Source organism: Stegodyphus dumicola, chromosome 5 (assembly GCF_044657685.1).
Source record: "Stegodyphus dumicola isolate Sdum_Otavi_A_Nest chromosome 5, ASM4465768v1".
Lineage (NCBI taxonomy): Eukaryota > Metazoa > Arthropoda > Arachnida > Araneae > Eresidae > Stegodyphus > Stegodyphus dumicola.
Window position 1 is genome coordinate 29,185,267 of NC_140772.1, and position 17,232 is coordinate 29,202,498.

General features: G+C 28.4%; 1 protein-coding gene across 2 annotated transcripts in view; it reads right to left on the bottom strand.

Moving 5' to 3' along the window:
- Nucleotides 1-278: 278 nt before the first annotated feature.
- The window catches only part of Rab3GAP1 (RAB3 GTPase activating protein subunit 1), a 391,448-nt gene continuing 374,494 nt past the window's right edge, over nucleotides 279-17,232 (bottom strand). For both annotated transcript variants that reach the window (XM_085816530.1, XM_085816531.1), the window contains exons 22-25: nucleotides 15,246-15,342; nucleotides 14,918-15,006; nucleotides 5,562-5,885; nucleotides 279-1,959 (exon numbers count right to left, since the gene is read on the bottom strand). In XM_085816530.1, coding sequence (XP_085672656.1) covers nucleotides 1,720-1,959; nucleotides 5,562-5,885; nucleotides 14,918-15,006; nucleotides 15,246-15,342 — 750 coding nt within the window. In that variant the 3' untranslated portion in view covers nucleotides 279-1,719. The remainder of the gene's footprint in view (nucleotides 1,960-5,561; nucleotides 5,886-14,917; nucleotides 15,007-15,245; nucleotides 15,343-17,232) is intronic.

The following is a 17,232-nucleotide window of genomic DNA, read 5'->3' on the forward strand; positions in this document are numbered from 1 at the left end:
AGATTTATGCTCGGCCAAAATTTATTCTCCAACCAATATTGCACAGCCTCAGTACTTACATTGCATTTAATTAGAACTTAATTATCATAATTTCGTTAAATCATCAAAGAAAGTGATTTTATGCTCATGCAAATTCTAACCAATGAAGAAGCAATGCTAGGTCACGTGATTCTCGTTCTCCTCTCTCGTATCTGCTGCTAAGTTAGGAACCACAGACATTAATACATACATAAATGGTACTTTTTCAATCAACAGAACTAAAATAATGATAACAAATGTCTTCTAAATGTAGATTTAATTTTCTTGCCAAAACTATTCCAGCTGTTTTATAAATAACCAAGAAATTTTTCTCCCTGATAAACTGGACAAATGGAAGAAATTCATAATTAAATTACATTATTCACCAAATTCTATCTAAAACCATATACTTTAATAAATAATGAATCTGCCACGTATTTCACATTCAAGTTAACTTTTTGTTATCTTAAGCAAAAACAGTGTACAGAATATTTTAGTATGAAATATCTTTTCCAATTCTTCATAACATTTTCTTGCATCAGAATATGAAATAGAACTTAGGGGAAAACTAACAATAGCTTAATATGTCAAGGAAGTTAATTACTGAATTTACTTGAAAACTGCAAATAAAACAAAACAAACAAATGAAAGCTAGCATCCAAATTTTTATTATTTTTTAGTTTGAGACTATGAGGGTTTTAAAAAAAACCATAGAAAACTTCTAAATGATTTAAAATGCAGTCTTGACTGAAAAAATATAGGAAAACTGTTTCATATATAGATAAAATTGGAATATTTAAATACAGATAAATAAATGCGTTTTCAGTTTTAATTATAACAATTCAAAATTCTTTCTTATTATATTGTTTTCATGATACATTTTAATGTCTAGTTCATTAAAATTATATGTGCATTTTTTTCAGTTTTTAATTTAGAATTGAGTAAAATTTAAAGTAAAATGATATCTACAAATTCTGAAAGACTTTTCTGTATTTTCATTTTGCACACAGGTAATTCATATATGATGTACATATTGATATGGCTTTGAAGCTTATCTTATATTACACCATTTAATTTCCTTTTAATGGGTGAATAGTTTACATATTTTATAATATAGGGTTATTTAAAGTTAAATTTTGAGAATAATCAAGAGTTACCACCTTTTCTAAACTTTTCTGATAATTCCTTTCTTAATTTCTCAAAAAGTAATTATATTAATTATTCCTAACCATTATTGTACATGCAGAGTAACATAAGATAAAGTTAAAAGACTGAATTTATAAAAATAAATTTATTACTCATTTATGAAATATCAATTTAAAAATATTAACTTGCCATTTTTAGTAAATTTAACAAAACTCAAAAATTTAATAAAAACATGGAGCCCAAGAAATTAATAACAAAAGATTTATGCAATAACAGTGATTCTTAAGCATTAAAGATTTAAATATAGAAATTCATTAAGCAATAGGAACAGTAATAAAACTGAAAATGGATTTAGAATAGTCTGCATTCTCTAGTATATTTTTAACCTATTTAGAAAAATTATGTATTGTATATTAAAAGTAATTCACATAGTTAGATTTGTGGAATTGATACATAGCTTTACAGGCCTATTAAAATAAAAACAAAAATGTATAATTGTTTATATAACCAACATCCGCATAGAAAAAGTACTCTTATATAATTAAAAATGTGCAATCATAGAAAAGTTGTATCTTCACTGAATGCACCAGCCAGCCGAAACTCCTCTCGTGTGATAACACAATACATGCGTTGAGGGGTGACTGCACAACCTGGAGGCCGACACATAGATGTTCTGAGAATAAATTCCTTACCAGACGGTGCAGGGAATTCAGAAACAGTAGAATGATTGTCATTGCTTTCAGTGGGTGTTGAGGGAGCTGCTAGAGGTTTCTCATCGAGAATTAAGTGTGATGCCTGTAGAGATAATTTATCTTGATTAATATTCTTAGTACACAAAAAGCATCAAATGCAATTACACCGATAAAGATAATCACTAGTAATGAGCCAGAGATGAAACTAAGACAAACACTGAATATGTTGTAATCTCAACAGGCTGCAATCTAGAATACAGATGTTGAACATGAGATTGTATTAGAAATTAACTCTCTACCATGCATATAATAAATTTAGTCAAATATTTAAATGATTTAGCAATTTTGGAAAAAAAAAATCTGTATCAAATGGCTGCTTTACATGATAGAAAATATACTTACGGAAGATCAGATGGGAGTTCCTTGTGGGTCGTTCTAGTATAGTCAACTGCATTATTACAGTATAAAGTCTGAGATACGGATAACCGGGACTTCGGTGATTTCATATTTGGGATTTTAAGGATATTAGGTCTAATATGATGTTTAAGTTTAAATCTAGCAAGATGACATGCAGAAATTATAAAATAAAAAAATATGAAATAATGGTTTATGAAGTAATGAAGCATTCATAATCCTAAGGGTACCCAAAAAAAAAAAAAAAAAAAAAAAAAAAAAAAAAAAAAAATCAATGTAAGTTGTTCAAGTTGATTTGTTTTTTGTATGAATATTTCCTTTTTAATTCTATACACATATATAATTTCTTGTCACAGTTTCCTTCTTATGTCCTGAATATGAAATAATGGTCAAGAATTCTCACTAAATTTTCAAATGCAATTTTTTCATTCTCAGTTACCTCTTTGGCACTTTCTTCATTGTTGATTATTGGTGTCAATTTTGATAGCTGACTAATGACTGGGGCATGGTCAATGGAAAATTTTGTTATATCATTTACATATGTTTATCATTTCTTCACAAATTCCATTAATTGGAAAAAACTACTTTTTGTTTGTGATACCTAAAACACCTTTAAATTCACAGCTATCATCGTAAAACTTAGCGTCTTCTATACACTACAGGTGATGTATCACAAGATTGGAAATTAAAGACATGCTGTTCCCTAAATTTTGTCTTGCTTCTATCGCATGCTGAGGAAGTTAATCTACTTTTGCCTATTTCATCCACATGCTTAAGACTTATCAGGGTGATGAATAAATGAATTCCCACACATTCTTTAGGTTTATCCAGGACTGACACCAGACATTTTACAGTCTTTGCATGTCCTAAATTCTGCTGCTAAGTGCCTGCCTAACATTTTTGCATACCAGTGCCCTCCCTAAATTCTAATCATTTTGCCATCCCTTAATTTTGTTGCTCGGTGTTTTTCTAAATTCTTAAAATTTTGTGTTTTCTAAATTCTGCTGCCTGGTGTGGCCACAACAGCTCTGCCGCTGGTCCCGGGCTTATTTGAATAACAGATCAGCTATTCACAATTCAAACAGCATAAAATATAAACTTTTGACCTTTAAGTACTGTTTATAAAATCTTTTTTTTTTTTTGGTTTTGTTTTTTTATATGGATAAAAAAAAAAAAAAAAAAAAAAAAAAAAAAAAAAAAAAAAAAAAAAAAATTGCCCAGTTTTTCCTTGCCAACACACTTTACACTTCACAGCCCAGTTAGCTGAAGTCTGTAATCCCTGTTAAGCATAATGTCAACTTAAAAAGTACTACGGTTGTTTAATAAAGTTGGTGTCGAGTTACTAATATTTAAAAAAAAAGTTCCGATATCACTGCACAAGTCATTTTTCAAGCTGTCATATGCTAAAAATCATACAGTGATGAAAACAAAAGGTAATAAATAATGATTCTCCAAGTTGGAATCAAAACTATAAAAGTTTATTATAAAATTATCTCCCATGTTTTATTATGAAAAAAGTATTAAATGTGCATGTGTAAAGCATGCCAAAAAATTATGGGGGGAGGGGAAGTTGCTGGTGATCCATAGGCCTGGATTTTGGATATCCAGCTTTCAGATTTTCTACTGTATTAACTAAATTAACAGCTTAAATTTTCCTCTATTTCACCTAGCATCTAATGTCAAAGAAATACATATGAAAATTATTAGTCTAAATCATTCAAAATAATTGGTAAGAATTTCTTTAAAAGAAATATAAAATTTTGTGAAAATCTTCATTTTAAATTTATGACAATATATTCATAATAAACTTTATTATATAGTATACTAAAATGAAACTGAAAAGCTAAAAATACATTAGATAGAAAAAATATGTAATTAAAATGCTTATTTATTTTAATGCACAATTCTACAGTATAATGACTTCTAAATTACATAAGTCATTTTTGAAGCAAAATTACACTTTTATATAAAAAGATGACAGAACAGCTATGCTTCTAAATTACAGTAATAAAAAAATGAAAGGCAACTCATTAGCAGGTGAAGGATATAATTACAGTCAAAAGTCATTAATTCGGACACCCATAATCCGGACCTCAAAGCTAAAATACCTGCGCATGCACCGCATTGACACATGCGCATAGGCGTTTACGCATGCGCGTAAGACCTTTACGACTGCGTATATGCGTGTGCGCAAGTGCAGAATACGTTTTCGTGTGCGCGTTTAATGTATAGCAGACGGTATAAGCTAAAATTATCTAATTATCTATTTCAGTTAATATTGATAATTGCGTTGTTGATTAATATTTGAACTGGATCCGGCTTATTACTTTTTTCAGACTGTAAGAGCAATTTTATAAAAGTAAACTTTAACTTTCAATTATGTCAAATAGAATTTCCGATGCTGGAGCACCCAAAGGATCTACAAAATGAAAGTATGTTTCGATGTCCATCAAACAAAAAATGGAATTGCTGCAAAAAATGGATAAAGACATGAAGAAGGTGACAGAGAGGTTATTGAAAACGAAAACATTTCGATTGACAAATTAGTCGGTATTCTCAACACAGCAATTATAGTACTTGAACAGCGGAACTTTGTAACTAAACAAGAAATTATGTCTGTTTAATAGAATTAAAGAGAAAGTATTATCACATGAAACGAAGCAACTTACATTGAAGGAAATGTTTAATAAAGTAAACAAATAAATATTAAGTTTTTTCTTTTTGTAAATTTTGATACTCTTTAGATCATAATTGTTCTTTATTTTCATAAATTACGGTTTCATATTTTTAATTTTAGAATTTCTGCATGCCATTTTACGAGATTTAAACTGATGACCTATAATCCAGAAAAATCGATAACCCGGAATCGCCGAAGTCCCGACGAGTCCGGATTAACGACTTTTGACTGTATATTGTATCTGGTAAGGGACAAGTAAAATATTTTGTGAAAGAAAAGCTAAGATTAAAATAACTTTTAGTTTTTCTTTTTTCTAAGATGGCAGTTTTTGAATATTGATTGTTGTTTAAAAAATCAAATTATTATTTAAAAAAATGGATGTAGTTGTCTTTCTAAAACTTTCTTGTCTTTCCCCGACTTTCATTAACTATTTTTCGTTTCTTTGATTTGATACTTAACTTTAATCTCCCTTTCTAAGCTAAATGTAAAAACATAAGTCACAAATATTGTTATCAAATATAAATAAATTTAAAAAAGGGGAACATTGTTCTTCAAAAGCAAAATTTTGAAAAATGCAAAGGAAGAGGTTTATTACGAAGAAAAAAAAAACTTACTCTCTGAGCTTCAGCAAATAAATGTCTTATTCTTTTTCCTACAACACCTTTTCCTGCACCTGGTACATCAACTTCATAACTATCCAGAAGATCCAAGACGAACTTACGGATTTCTTTCTGTTCTGAGGCCTTTTCTGAATCTTTTAGGCTTGATTTCCAAGATGAAGAAACTCCTTCCATTGAAGATGATCGAGTCATTTCTTGCATACTCTCAGTGGCTTTAGATTGCATTTCTTCCAAGTTGCATAGCAAGCCAAATTTTGTGCTCACAGACTGAATTTGAGCTACTATAACTTCTGCTTGATACAAACATCTTAATACACCCTTCAAAAATAAAATTTTAAATAGGCTTTGTTTGGTTCTGGTAAAACATTTCATAACAAACCCATGCAAGAAAATTACAAAACACTTCAGTAAGCAAGATGCTATCCTTTCAAAACACACACTGTTAATATAGTTATTATATATAGTTAATATATACACACTGCAATATATTTAAATATTTCTAGCATGAAATATAATTATATTACTTAATAATAAGCAAATTCAACATAATGTGGACTGAGAGACTGTCGAGTTCCCGAAAAGTCGAGTTTTGCAGAATAAAGGGCGGGTTTTTCAGAACTTTTAATATTTAACTGTAAATTACTCTAGACATTTGTAACACAATATTGGACATGGAAAAGTACAGCATACAATTAAATTAATGTTGATTTTTTATGTCAAGTTCTAGAATAATAGGAGTTATAAAAAGAACAAATAGTCTAAGATAATTGAGTAAAAAAACTTACATACAAAAATGAAGAAAAGTTATTTGTAGTTCTTGGTAGAAAAATATAGTGTGATGGTCTTTCACTCTCATTCTGTCGTCATGCAGCTCTCCTGTAGGCAACAGAGGAACAAAATATCCATATCAGATGCATCTTTCTCCTTCTTGTAACGGAACATTCCTTCAGCAGCCTTCAGTCTTTCACAATGGGTCAGCATTTTAGCTCTTCCATCTCTTCGTTTTCTGATTTATCTTCATTTTTATCCACATTGTCTTTCACCAGTGCAACTATTTTTGCATGTGATAAAATTTCACAATTTTTATCTTGCCCCATCCATTCTTCGATATCACCATCAGTAACTTCTTCAAAGCCTGAAATTTTCTTAAGAAAGTCAACTATTTCACAATTTTATGTCTCTTCTCTGCTTTCCTCAAATTTATCTCCAGGAACGAACAAGGCTTGTCTGCTCAATTTCACTCCAAGAATGAGCTATCTATCCAACATACCTATTTTCTTCAGTTTCTCTATCATATCACACCTTCCTTCATGGCTAGGATAAGAGATGAAAGAAGTTTACGTCTGTATTTTTTCTTCAGTGCTCCAAAACGCCCTGCTCCATTGCCTGACATATTGAAGTGACATTAGGAGGAAGAAAAAACACGGCTTTTATATCTCCACCTCATAACTGTTCTGCATCAGGATGGGACGAGGCATTGTCTAGAATGAGAATCGCTTTCCTTAATAGATTTTTTTTTTTATTTTAAAAACTTCTCCACCGATGGAACGAACTGATTAAACCAATCATTAAATATTGCTCCATTCACCCATGTGTTTGACTATTTCCGGTACCAAATAGGAAGATCATAATTGGTTTCGGTTCCATTAGTGTACTTTTTTATGTTTTTAAATGCCCAGGGAATTTTTGAGTTGCCTACAAGTGCTAGTTTGAACTTATGGCTGCCATTACTTCATACCAAGATTGTGACTCTCTCCTAACTTCTTTTATAGCCAGGTACCAATTTTTCTTCCCTGGATACCAGCGTTTTTGAAGGGTTAAAATTCAGCTATACAACTATAAATTTGAACATCACAACTATAAATTTGATCTCCAGATAAGCCATCCTTTTCAATTAGTTTGTGGAAATTATCCTTGAATATTGCAGCATTTTCCAAGTTAGCAGATATCTCTTCACCACAAACGTTCAACTGCCTGATGCTGTACTGCTTTTTCCATCTGTCGAGCCAACCAGCACTGTCTGTCGAGCCAACCAGTAAATCCAAGCTCTCCTTCTTGAAATTCATCATAAAATTTTAGGTCTTTCTCTTGTAAAATTGGTCCTGAAATGGGTATTCCCTGTTTCCTTTGCTGCCTGAACCACAAATAAAGCGCCTCACTCATTTCTTCGTATTCACCAACTTTCATACTTTTTCTTTCCTTAAAACTATCCGTACATGCTCTTTTCACACATCAAGGCTTGATTTCAGACCTCTTCTTTTTCTACCCTATCAAAGTAGTCCATCCAACACCTAAATCAATGGTAATTTTGTTTACACTTTCCTCTTTGTCCAGTCTTTTTAAGGCATCTAATTTCATTTCTATTGTTACGTTAATTTGTTTTCTTTTCTTTTCAAAAGACATTTTCATTTCACAGAATATCAAAAGTTCCCCAAAATATGTTAATACTTATACATCTGGATCTGAACTGAGAAACGAGTGTGAGTTTAGTTTGCAATAAGATGCAGTCATAAAACTTCAGACAAGTCTCCTAATGTTTCGCAACAACAGAAAAGAATGTGAGCCCGCAGCCAGCTGCTACCTGACTGTATTCTCAAAAGAAGTAAACAGCATTACCAAGTATTACAACATATCTTGAAATTTGTTAGGCAGTTCCAAAAATTAATGGCACAGGGCAAAAACAGTAAAAATTACAGAAAAAGTACAATCAAATCTTTAAACAGAACAGGAAAGACATACGCATAAATAATAATTATATGTACTGTATGTAATATTTGCTCTGTTTGGTGTAGAGATATATTAAAAAAGTTCCTAAAAAGTTGTCGAGTTATAGAGAATGTTGAGATATTGGGAGTTGAGTTTGTGGGATTCTACTGCAACAGCTTTCTAAAATGAGCTTAAAACTGATGTTGGAAAAGAGTTTAGAACATGAAATTACAGTAGTTAAAATTACAAATACATATTCAAGCAAAGCAAAATACACAAAATTTCCGTACAGTGAAATATATACAATAAATATCAAAATATAAGCTGCGAAAATCAAAGTTTCAATAAGGGAAATACAACAAAAAGCCCAACATAGAATAAATACAGTTGTGAATTACAAGAACTAATAAGTGACCATAATCTCAAGAAATATTCAAAACAGTGAACATTTTTGTTTGCTTATTTTTGGAAAAATTAAGTTGAGTGGTTATGAGTTTGAAAGATTTATAAATCGATCAACAATAACTAGGAGGTTCTAATATTTCGAATGAATAGCGAAGTTAATGGCAGAAAATCCAATCAACAAAACTTCAATTTTTAAACAATTTACACAAAAATTTAGATTTCTTTAATCACAATATTATTTGCAAATCAATAAAAAAGAGGAGTGCATCAGTTAAAATTGATATATCCCAATAATTAACTGGAGATTTTTCTAATATAATTTTACTCATCGATTTTGAAATAAAATAGTTTTCAAGACTATCTTCTGTCTCACTAAATTCATGTGTTTGGAAAATATGAGGAAAAAAACTTTTCAGTCAGTCACAAATTTATATGATATATTTGAAAAGAGCAATGATTATTTTCCATGTATGTTAAATAGGTGCAGAACTCTCCTAATTCATGATATTCATTTTATTAGTTGTATCAGTTGCATATGCGTAGTTCAGTTTGAAAATGCTGACCTCAATGAATCTGATAGCAGCAGAAGGCTGTTATTAATTTCTTAGAAGGATCCTGCAAAAGATATTCATAAAGGAATGTTTCCTATTTATGAAAAGAAGTGTTTGTTATGTGCAGCTGTGTACAAGCAAGTTGATAAATTTTCCCAGTGCCTCTCCAGAGTTTATGATGAAAACAAAATGGGCATCTTGCTAAGATTGAGGTAGACTCAGTAGCACAGAGGGTGGAGGAATTTATCTGAGAAAGATAAATCTGTATACTAGAATCAGTATCTGTATCTGTTTGGTTCACTAAAATAAAATCACCCTGGAGACAAATCCTTTGCAGATGATAATAGTATCTGTATCTGTTCGGTTCACTAAAATAAAATCACCCTGGAGACAAATGCTTTGCAGATGATAATAGCAGATGGTGTTTTGCAGATAGAAGTTGTTTAATATGTAGTCCTAAAGTGGTTAAGACAGCAACCCAAAGAATTTTATGCAGCTGTCATTGCAGCACAAATAAACTGATGGAACAAGTGCATAAAATATTATGAAGATTATGCTGAGAAATAAAAACAGCCTACCTTATGAGCTAAATTACACCTACAAATAATTTTCCAAATTAAAACTTGAAAGTTATATCGATTATGAGAACTGCACAAAAATATTTATTTAAAAGTTAGCGATTTGATCCAAAATATCTTAAATTATTTGAATTATGTATATTCATTTTTTATGAATAATAAATAAAATATTTGATTTATTTATTATGAACAAAATATTTTATTAAATCTTGTATTTTGATAAATCTAGATATTTAAAAAATAAATAAATAAAAACAGTAAATGTATAGAAATGCTTGTATAAAACCAAGAAATTGCTGATATTTGGCTTGTAAATTAAAAAAAAAAATATAGCAACCTGCTGAGGAAATGGAGTCATAGTAAACAGGATATTAAATATACCAGGCCTTAAAAAAATTTGACTTTTTGTTATACAACTGTTGACATTATTTATGATTTCAATAGTTGTTTGTTTGGTATATTTGTCTGAATTTTTATTGTTTACGAATGTGACAGAAATAAATTGTAATAAGATAGGAAATGATATATTTCCCATTATTATGATAATCTGTAAATAATATAACAAAAAAATTTTCTCTGGCATATTCCACAATGCATTTAAAGAGAATTGAATGATAACAGTTCCTAAGCTAACTTGAAATTTTCAGATTCTTTCTAGAACCTGTACATGTAATCATTAATTTCCCATGAAATAGATATTTTTAAGCGAACCTTTGTAAAACTCTGGCAAAAATTAGGTGTAAAATTTTATTATAATTTTACACTAATATTCTTAGCAAAACAAGACTCCCTCTTACAAATTTAACTTGAAACTTTGAAAATAAATTATTTTTTCTATGATTTTGAACTACAGTATTTTTTAAACATCCTAAGATTTATATTCTTTAAGTAAATGAAGAGGTCTCTTGTATCATGCTAGATATTTTCAAAGGAAAACATATGCTGCTAATTTACATTCCCTTCCCTGTAGTTATTTATAAAAATTCTCACTTTGATAGCTCTAAAAATTAAGCATGATACACATTTAGTCAAAATATTTAAACTATGATATGTATATTTGCAAAGCATTCTCAGTTTTATTCTAATTCATTATAGGCCAAGTTTACAACTATAAAACATTTGCTTAAACGCTTTGCTTGCTTGAAAACTAAATAAAATATTTGCTGCTCATAAATTTCATGTGATGCAATGTATAGCACTGAACGTTAACTGAATGCTGTTTTTGTAAAATGATCATGATGCTAAGCAAAATGTTTTCTCTGTGGATCAATTCAATAGATGAGTACTGATGTTATTTAATTACATCTGTATAATCAGCTGCAGTTCATTTTCTTTGTAATTCTGATAAGAGTATATTACTTCTGATAAGAGTTTGATGATTGGGTTTTTCATATTTATAATTTTGTGTTGTTTAACAACAAATTCAATAAAAACTATGTGAAATAAACATCTAGATGTTACACCAATAAATTTGAAAAATATCTGGAATGAAAGCTACTGATCTTTATTTTATGTACAAAGATTTTCTGTCTGTTGCCTGCTGCACTTTCAATGATAGTGCATATTATATACTGTGTCATAAAAGTTCTTAAGCTGCCTTTTTTCAACCACTGAGCACAGATATATACTTTCACTTACAAAAATATTTTAAGTGAATGTTCTATTTTAAATGAATTTAAATATTTGTTCTATGGTATTTTAAAATTAAAAAAAAAAGTTTTGTATATTTTAGTCCGTACAATTATACTTAATAAAATTTTATGCTTATTATAAGACATTAATAATAACATTAATATCATTAACGTTAATAAATAAAACATTAATATCTGACCAGGACACTTTTCATTCATAACAATGAAAATGTATAAACCAAAAGCTTATTTTGTAAAAGGAAAAAAAAGCAGAAACTCTACAAAAAATTGTTCTATACCTGTATAAATTGAAAATATGATGTGTATATATTATAACTTATGTTTATTAAATAAATGTTAATATATTTTATAATAATTTATTAATATTTAAGTATTATCATATGAAATAAAAAAATCATTCATTTAATGAAATTTTATTCATCTTTTTTTTTATTTTACAAACTAAACTTGATTTAATATAGCTTTCTGCATTATAAAGTAATCGCTTCTACTGAAAATGTTACAGATTAAATGCAATTTCACTAATACAAAAATACCTATCTCAGAGATAATAATATAGATGTTTAGGATTTAAAAACTGATGTCGCAGTGAAGTTAGAATAGCATATGGTGTCATTTCAATAACGTTTACTATTCTTTCTTAATAATAATGTTAGTACTTTTATGTGAATTTGTCTATGTTCAAAGTTTCACAATTACTATTATGGCAGATTTTTATAAGTGACATAAAGGTGTTTGCATCTTTGTGCAGATCAATTTATAGCATGAAGAAAGCTACTTTTCTGGAAAGTGCACCTTTGTCAGATGCTGTTATGTACTAAGTAAATTAAAAACTTTTTTGCTAATCAAATAGCAAAACAAATGAATTCAAAAGTTTGCTACTTAGGTAGTAACTTATAAAGTACTGTTATAAAGGCTGCTTTTCATACAAAAAAGTGAGCTTCATAAGAATAGGAAAGCCGCATTGTAGAGACACTCTTAAGAAAATCTGTGTTTTTTCAAATAGTGGACAACTTGCATAAAGGTTTTGCCATGATTAAGAAGCTTTGTATATGAGGGAACAAATTACACCTTTCTTGCCTATCTGAGTATTACACAATCTTTAAATAAGCATCTAAAATATGCTCAGAGTAAAAGAATGAAGGAATAAATGTTAAAATTGGGATTGCACAGAAGATATTTTGGGACAAGTTATTAATTATTTTCATTTATAATAAAATTTGTAACAATAGCAATAAATGTTTTTCTAAAATAAAATGAGGTAGCATGTTTCATCTCATTACTTGATCTGACAGTGAGAAAGGACCTTTTGTTGTTAAATAATTGTTTTATATGTTATGAGAGGGAACAAATTATACCAGAGTAGTTGCCACATATATTATGAAGCTTAAAAGATTAAAATCACTTGCTACATTATTTACAGGTCTCCATAAAACTTGATTATGCCAATTTTGCTTTCAGCATCTAAACTGAATCTTTAATACTTAATTTGGCATTACTGAAGTTTAAAAAAAAATTTAGTGCATTTTTCAAACAATCAATATTTTGAAAATATTCATTTCACTAATTGTCCTCTTCACTTTTATATCAAGTGCTGGATTTGAAGAAAATTATTATAAATAAAATATTCAGTTTTTTTATTGTATTACATTTTGGAAAACTTGTACAACTTTGAAATTTAATACAAAACTGGATAATTTAAATAATATATATTATTACCTTGGGTTCATAATTTTGATTTTTGTAGGCATTTTTTGAAGTCAATAAGGAAAACAAGTTTAAAAATATTTTCTTTTAATGCTAATAATTATTAAAGAGATTTATTTAATATGCAAACAATTAATCATTAATTATAATTGATATTTTCTAAAAGTCTTAAGAGCAATACTTAGTATAACATAAATCATTTTTACAAATTAGACTTTCTATCATGAAATTGAATTTTTATACAATTAAACATGCACTTCATATATGAAATGCCGATTTATAAGGGATTAAGAACATAAAATCATTGCCGTTTAATGTCTTTTACAAGTTTTTCCTTTTGTATTTATTCAAGTTTACAAGTCCATGTATTAGATATCAGAATGTTTGTTTATGATCATGTTAATAATGTTTATGCATTAAGTTACCTAAAAACAAACACAATTTAATTGAATAGAAGTGTAAATAACATTATAAATACGTGTAAATTTTATAATAAAGATTTTTTTTAATAATCTTTATTATAAAATTTAAGTTTAAATTTTTTATTATAAAATTATATAAAAACTTTATTATAAAATTTAAGTTTTAAAGTTAATTTTTCCTCCAAGTTATGAATGATAAAGTATCATGTTCAAATGCATTTTAGTTTCTGGTGAATGGCATTTAAATTGCATTCATTTTTTCTGAATAATAAAATTTATAGGTTTTTCTTTTAGCAGTCAGTTGTTCTAATTTATGAACTCTTGTTTTATTAACAGATATATTTTAATAAATATGCATTTCTTAGAAGCCAGAGTCTGCCAAAAGAAAAGTAGTATCTTATGGCTTTTGTTTTTTCTTGAAGTAAAACATATAAAAGTGTAATTTAGTTATGAAATCTGCTTAATTAATTAATTATTCAACCCTTAATATTATGATTTTTTAAATAAAAACTATATTTTTCAATAAATTTATTATTATTTCTTTTTTATCACAGTAATTGCTTTAATATAAAATTGTACAATATTAAATTACAAACATATTTTTGCTTTCTTATTTTAGGTTATCATATTTATTTTAGGTTATCATTTATTTATTTTAGGTTATCATTTATTTATTTTAGGTTATTTAGTTATCTTATTTTAGGTTATCATAGTAATATAGGATTCATGTGAAAAATTTCAGTGCACACATATGGAAAAATGTGTGAATTCTTTTTAATATTTTAAAAGTTTATGTTTCACACATATATATTCTATTTTACTAATTTCAAAGCACTGGTACATGAAAATCATATGCAATTAAAATAGTGTTTTTAGATTTGTAATGTGCATATATTATCTGTGTTTAATTATAGAACTCTGGTACTAAATATATATACTCTGGTACTAAATATATACATGCCTGCAAAACAGATGCAGATTTTACAAAAACAAATTACAATTATTGAAAAAACTATGTCCCAAAAATTGAGGACTAGGATTAAAATGGATTTAATTAATTTGATTTGACTATACTCGGATATACAGATCCACACTAAATATTCAGATGCATTAATTCACCCCATTGCTCACTTAAAAACACTGTATTAAAAAAAGATTGATATAATAGATATTCAGCAGTATGATGTAAAATAATGGCATAGATATCTGCCTGAATATGGTTAATTTAGAATTTGATGTAAATTTCTGTGTATGATTTATTTCATGAAATATTAAACATACTTCTAAAAATATAGTAATATAGGATTCATTAAAAAGTATTACTCATACCTCATACTTTGGCTCTGGACTTCTCATTACTTTAGCAGCTTTCATTGCAGTTTCTTCTAGTTTTAAAGGAAGTGAACGAGGACATTCTTCTACAATAATAATAAATATGTACGGTTGACATATATAAGTAAATAATGTAATATATATAAATGTACAGTTAACAAAAATACTTAAGCAATGAACATGAATAAAAATACATTATTCAAAAATTATTATATCCCTTTTCTTCTCATAAAAATGCAACTTAAAGAAAGCATTTTTGGAATTCAGCTTATATTTTACACTATTTAAATAATTTGATGGCTATTTCAATAACAGTTGAACTAACCTTCTTCAGCAAGTTGCAATAAAGCACAATGGATCAACATAGGCATAAGATACGTAATCACTTCAGATGTTTTAGCAGATGCAAGAAAGTGAAGGACCTGCAATGAAAAGCAGTTGGTATTATTGTTAATATTTATAATGAAGAGTTTTTATTAAGAATTTTGGAAATTTTTTCCTCAATTGAGATAAATGATTGGGATCTTTGATCTTTATTTTCTGTTTTACTGACTATCAATCATTAATGCGTTGTCAATTTTATAGTATATCATAACTTTAACTTTTTCACTTATTACCATTAATATGTCAAATCTGGAAAGATACTTCCATTAAATAACTAATTGTTGTGAATCTGAAGTTACCACTATACAGTTATATTCTATAGCTATATATATATATATATATATAATGTTGTATGATCTTAAATTCGTTTAGTGCGAAAACAAGTTATTACTACTTGCGCAATTGCTGCATAGTTAATAATATATATATATCTGAAAGAATAATTCCATCAACTATGAGACTTGGCCTGAATGAGAAAATAAAGATGAATATTTACCTATATATAAATATTTACTTTTCTATATATATAAATATTTACTTTTTTAGTGTGGTAAATGATTAACATTTAATACTAATTAAATAATTCAAACATATGTTCAGAATCATCATGACTCAGTTTTGTGATGATATTTTCTATCTATTTTGCAGTCAAGGAAAATGCAATGTCTTCTAGAAAAGGGATATAATTATCTCGGATTTTCCCTATGCTACATTGGTGGCATCCTTCTATCTTTTGACTGGATATAATTGCCTTAATACTAATTTGTTTCACATTAGACTCAGAAATTCTCCAGTGATTTCTTCCTCTTTGTGACTCTCGAAAAGGATACACAAAAACATTTACACATGCACTTTGCACTTAATAGTTTTAATTTGTAACACAGAAGAACTGAAAGCAAGATGACAAATGATTTAAGAGTCAAAAGCCAGACATTTATGAGTAATTAATAAATGTTTGGAACCATTATGCATAAAGTTGTTCTAAACTACATATAGCAAAGCTATCTTTGTACTTAGAGTAGTTTCTACTGCCACACGACATTCCTGAGCTGTTGTCATCTCAGAACTGATGCTGTGCTAATGACAATTATGGATAGCCTATCAGAGCAACTGCTATTAACATCATCTGACCCCCATGTTGTCCCCATCTGATCCCCATCATGACCTTGGGTGATTCAAAAATCCAACCAGATCACTTCCCAGAACACTGTAATGTGACTTCTACTAAAACTATTCAGTTGGTTTTAGCGGTTTGTATTTAAAATGCCTATGAGAAAAGCCAGCTCATTCAGCTTCAAGAATTGAATCTGACATATATTACTACACAGTAATTTAATCAAAAAAAATTCTTAACTTCAATTCGGGCAGACATTAATTTACCAGTAAAGGTAATCAACATCCAAGAATTGTAAAAGCTTTTAATGGATTCAAAAAAATCCCATTGCTGTGAATTTTTATAAACTTCTGGAACTCAGCGTACCAAGTGGAAGTACATAAAATATTACATAAATAGTGGAAGTACATAAAATACAATAAATAAAAAGTGTAAATGACTTAGATGTCCAAAATGCAATACTATTCTTCAAAAACAAGGCAACATCAAAAAAACTTTGCAATTAAATAAAAAGCTAGCAGAGATTAAAAAAATATCAAGATAAAAGATCTCTCTTCATGGAACCAAGGACTACATGACTCCTATAGATAATGAAAAAGATGATTCATAAGCTGAACAGAGTGCTTCAAATTTAGTGCCCAACAAAAGAAAAGTGCTAAAAAACAGTTTCAAATTACTAACAAATAAACAGTTAATCTCAAATTAAGTGTTCTATCTCAGAACAAAATCAATCAGCCTTCTGATTTCTTCCAAAAATGAAAGTTCATTGTATATACAGCAACTTCCTTATTAAACAAAATATGAGTAAATCTCT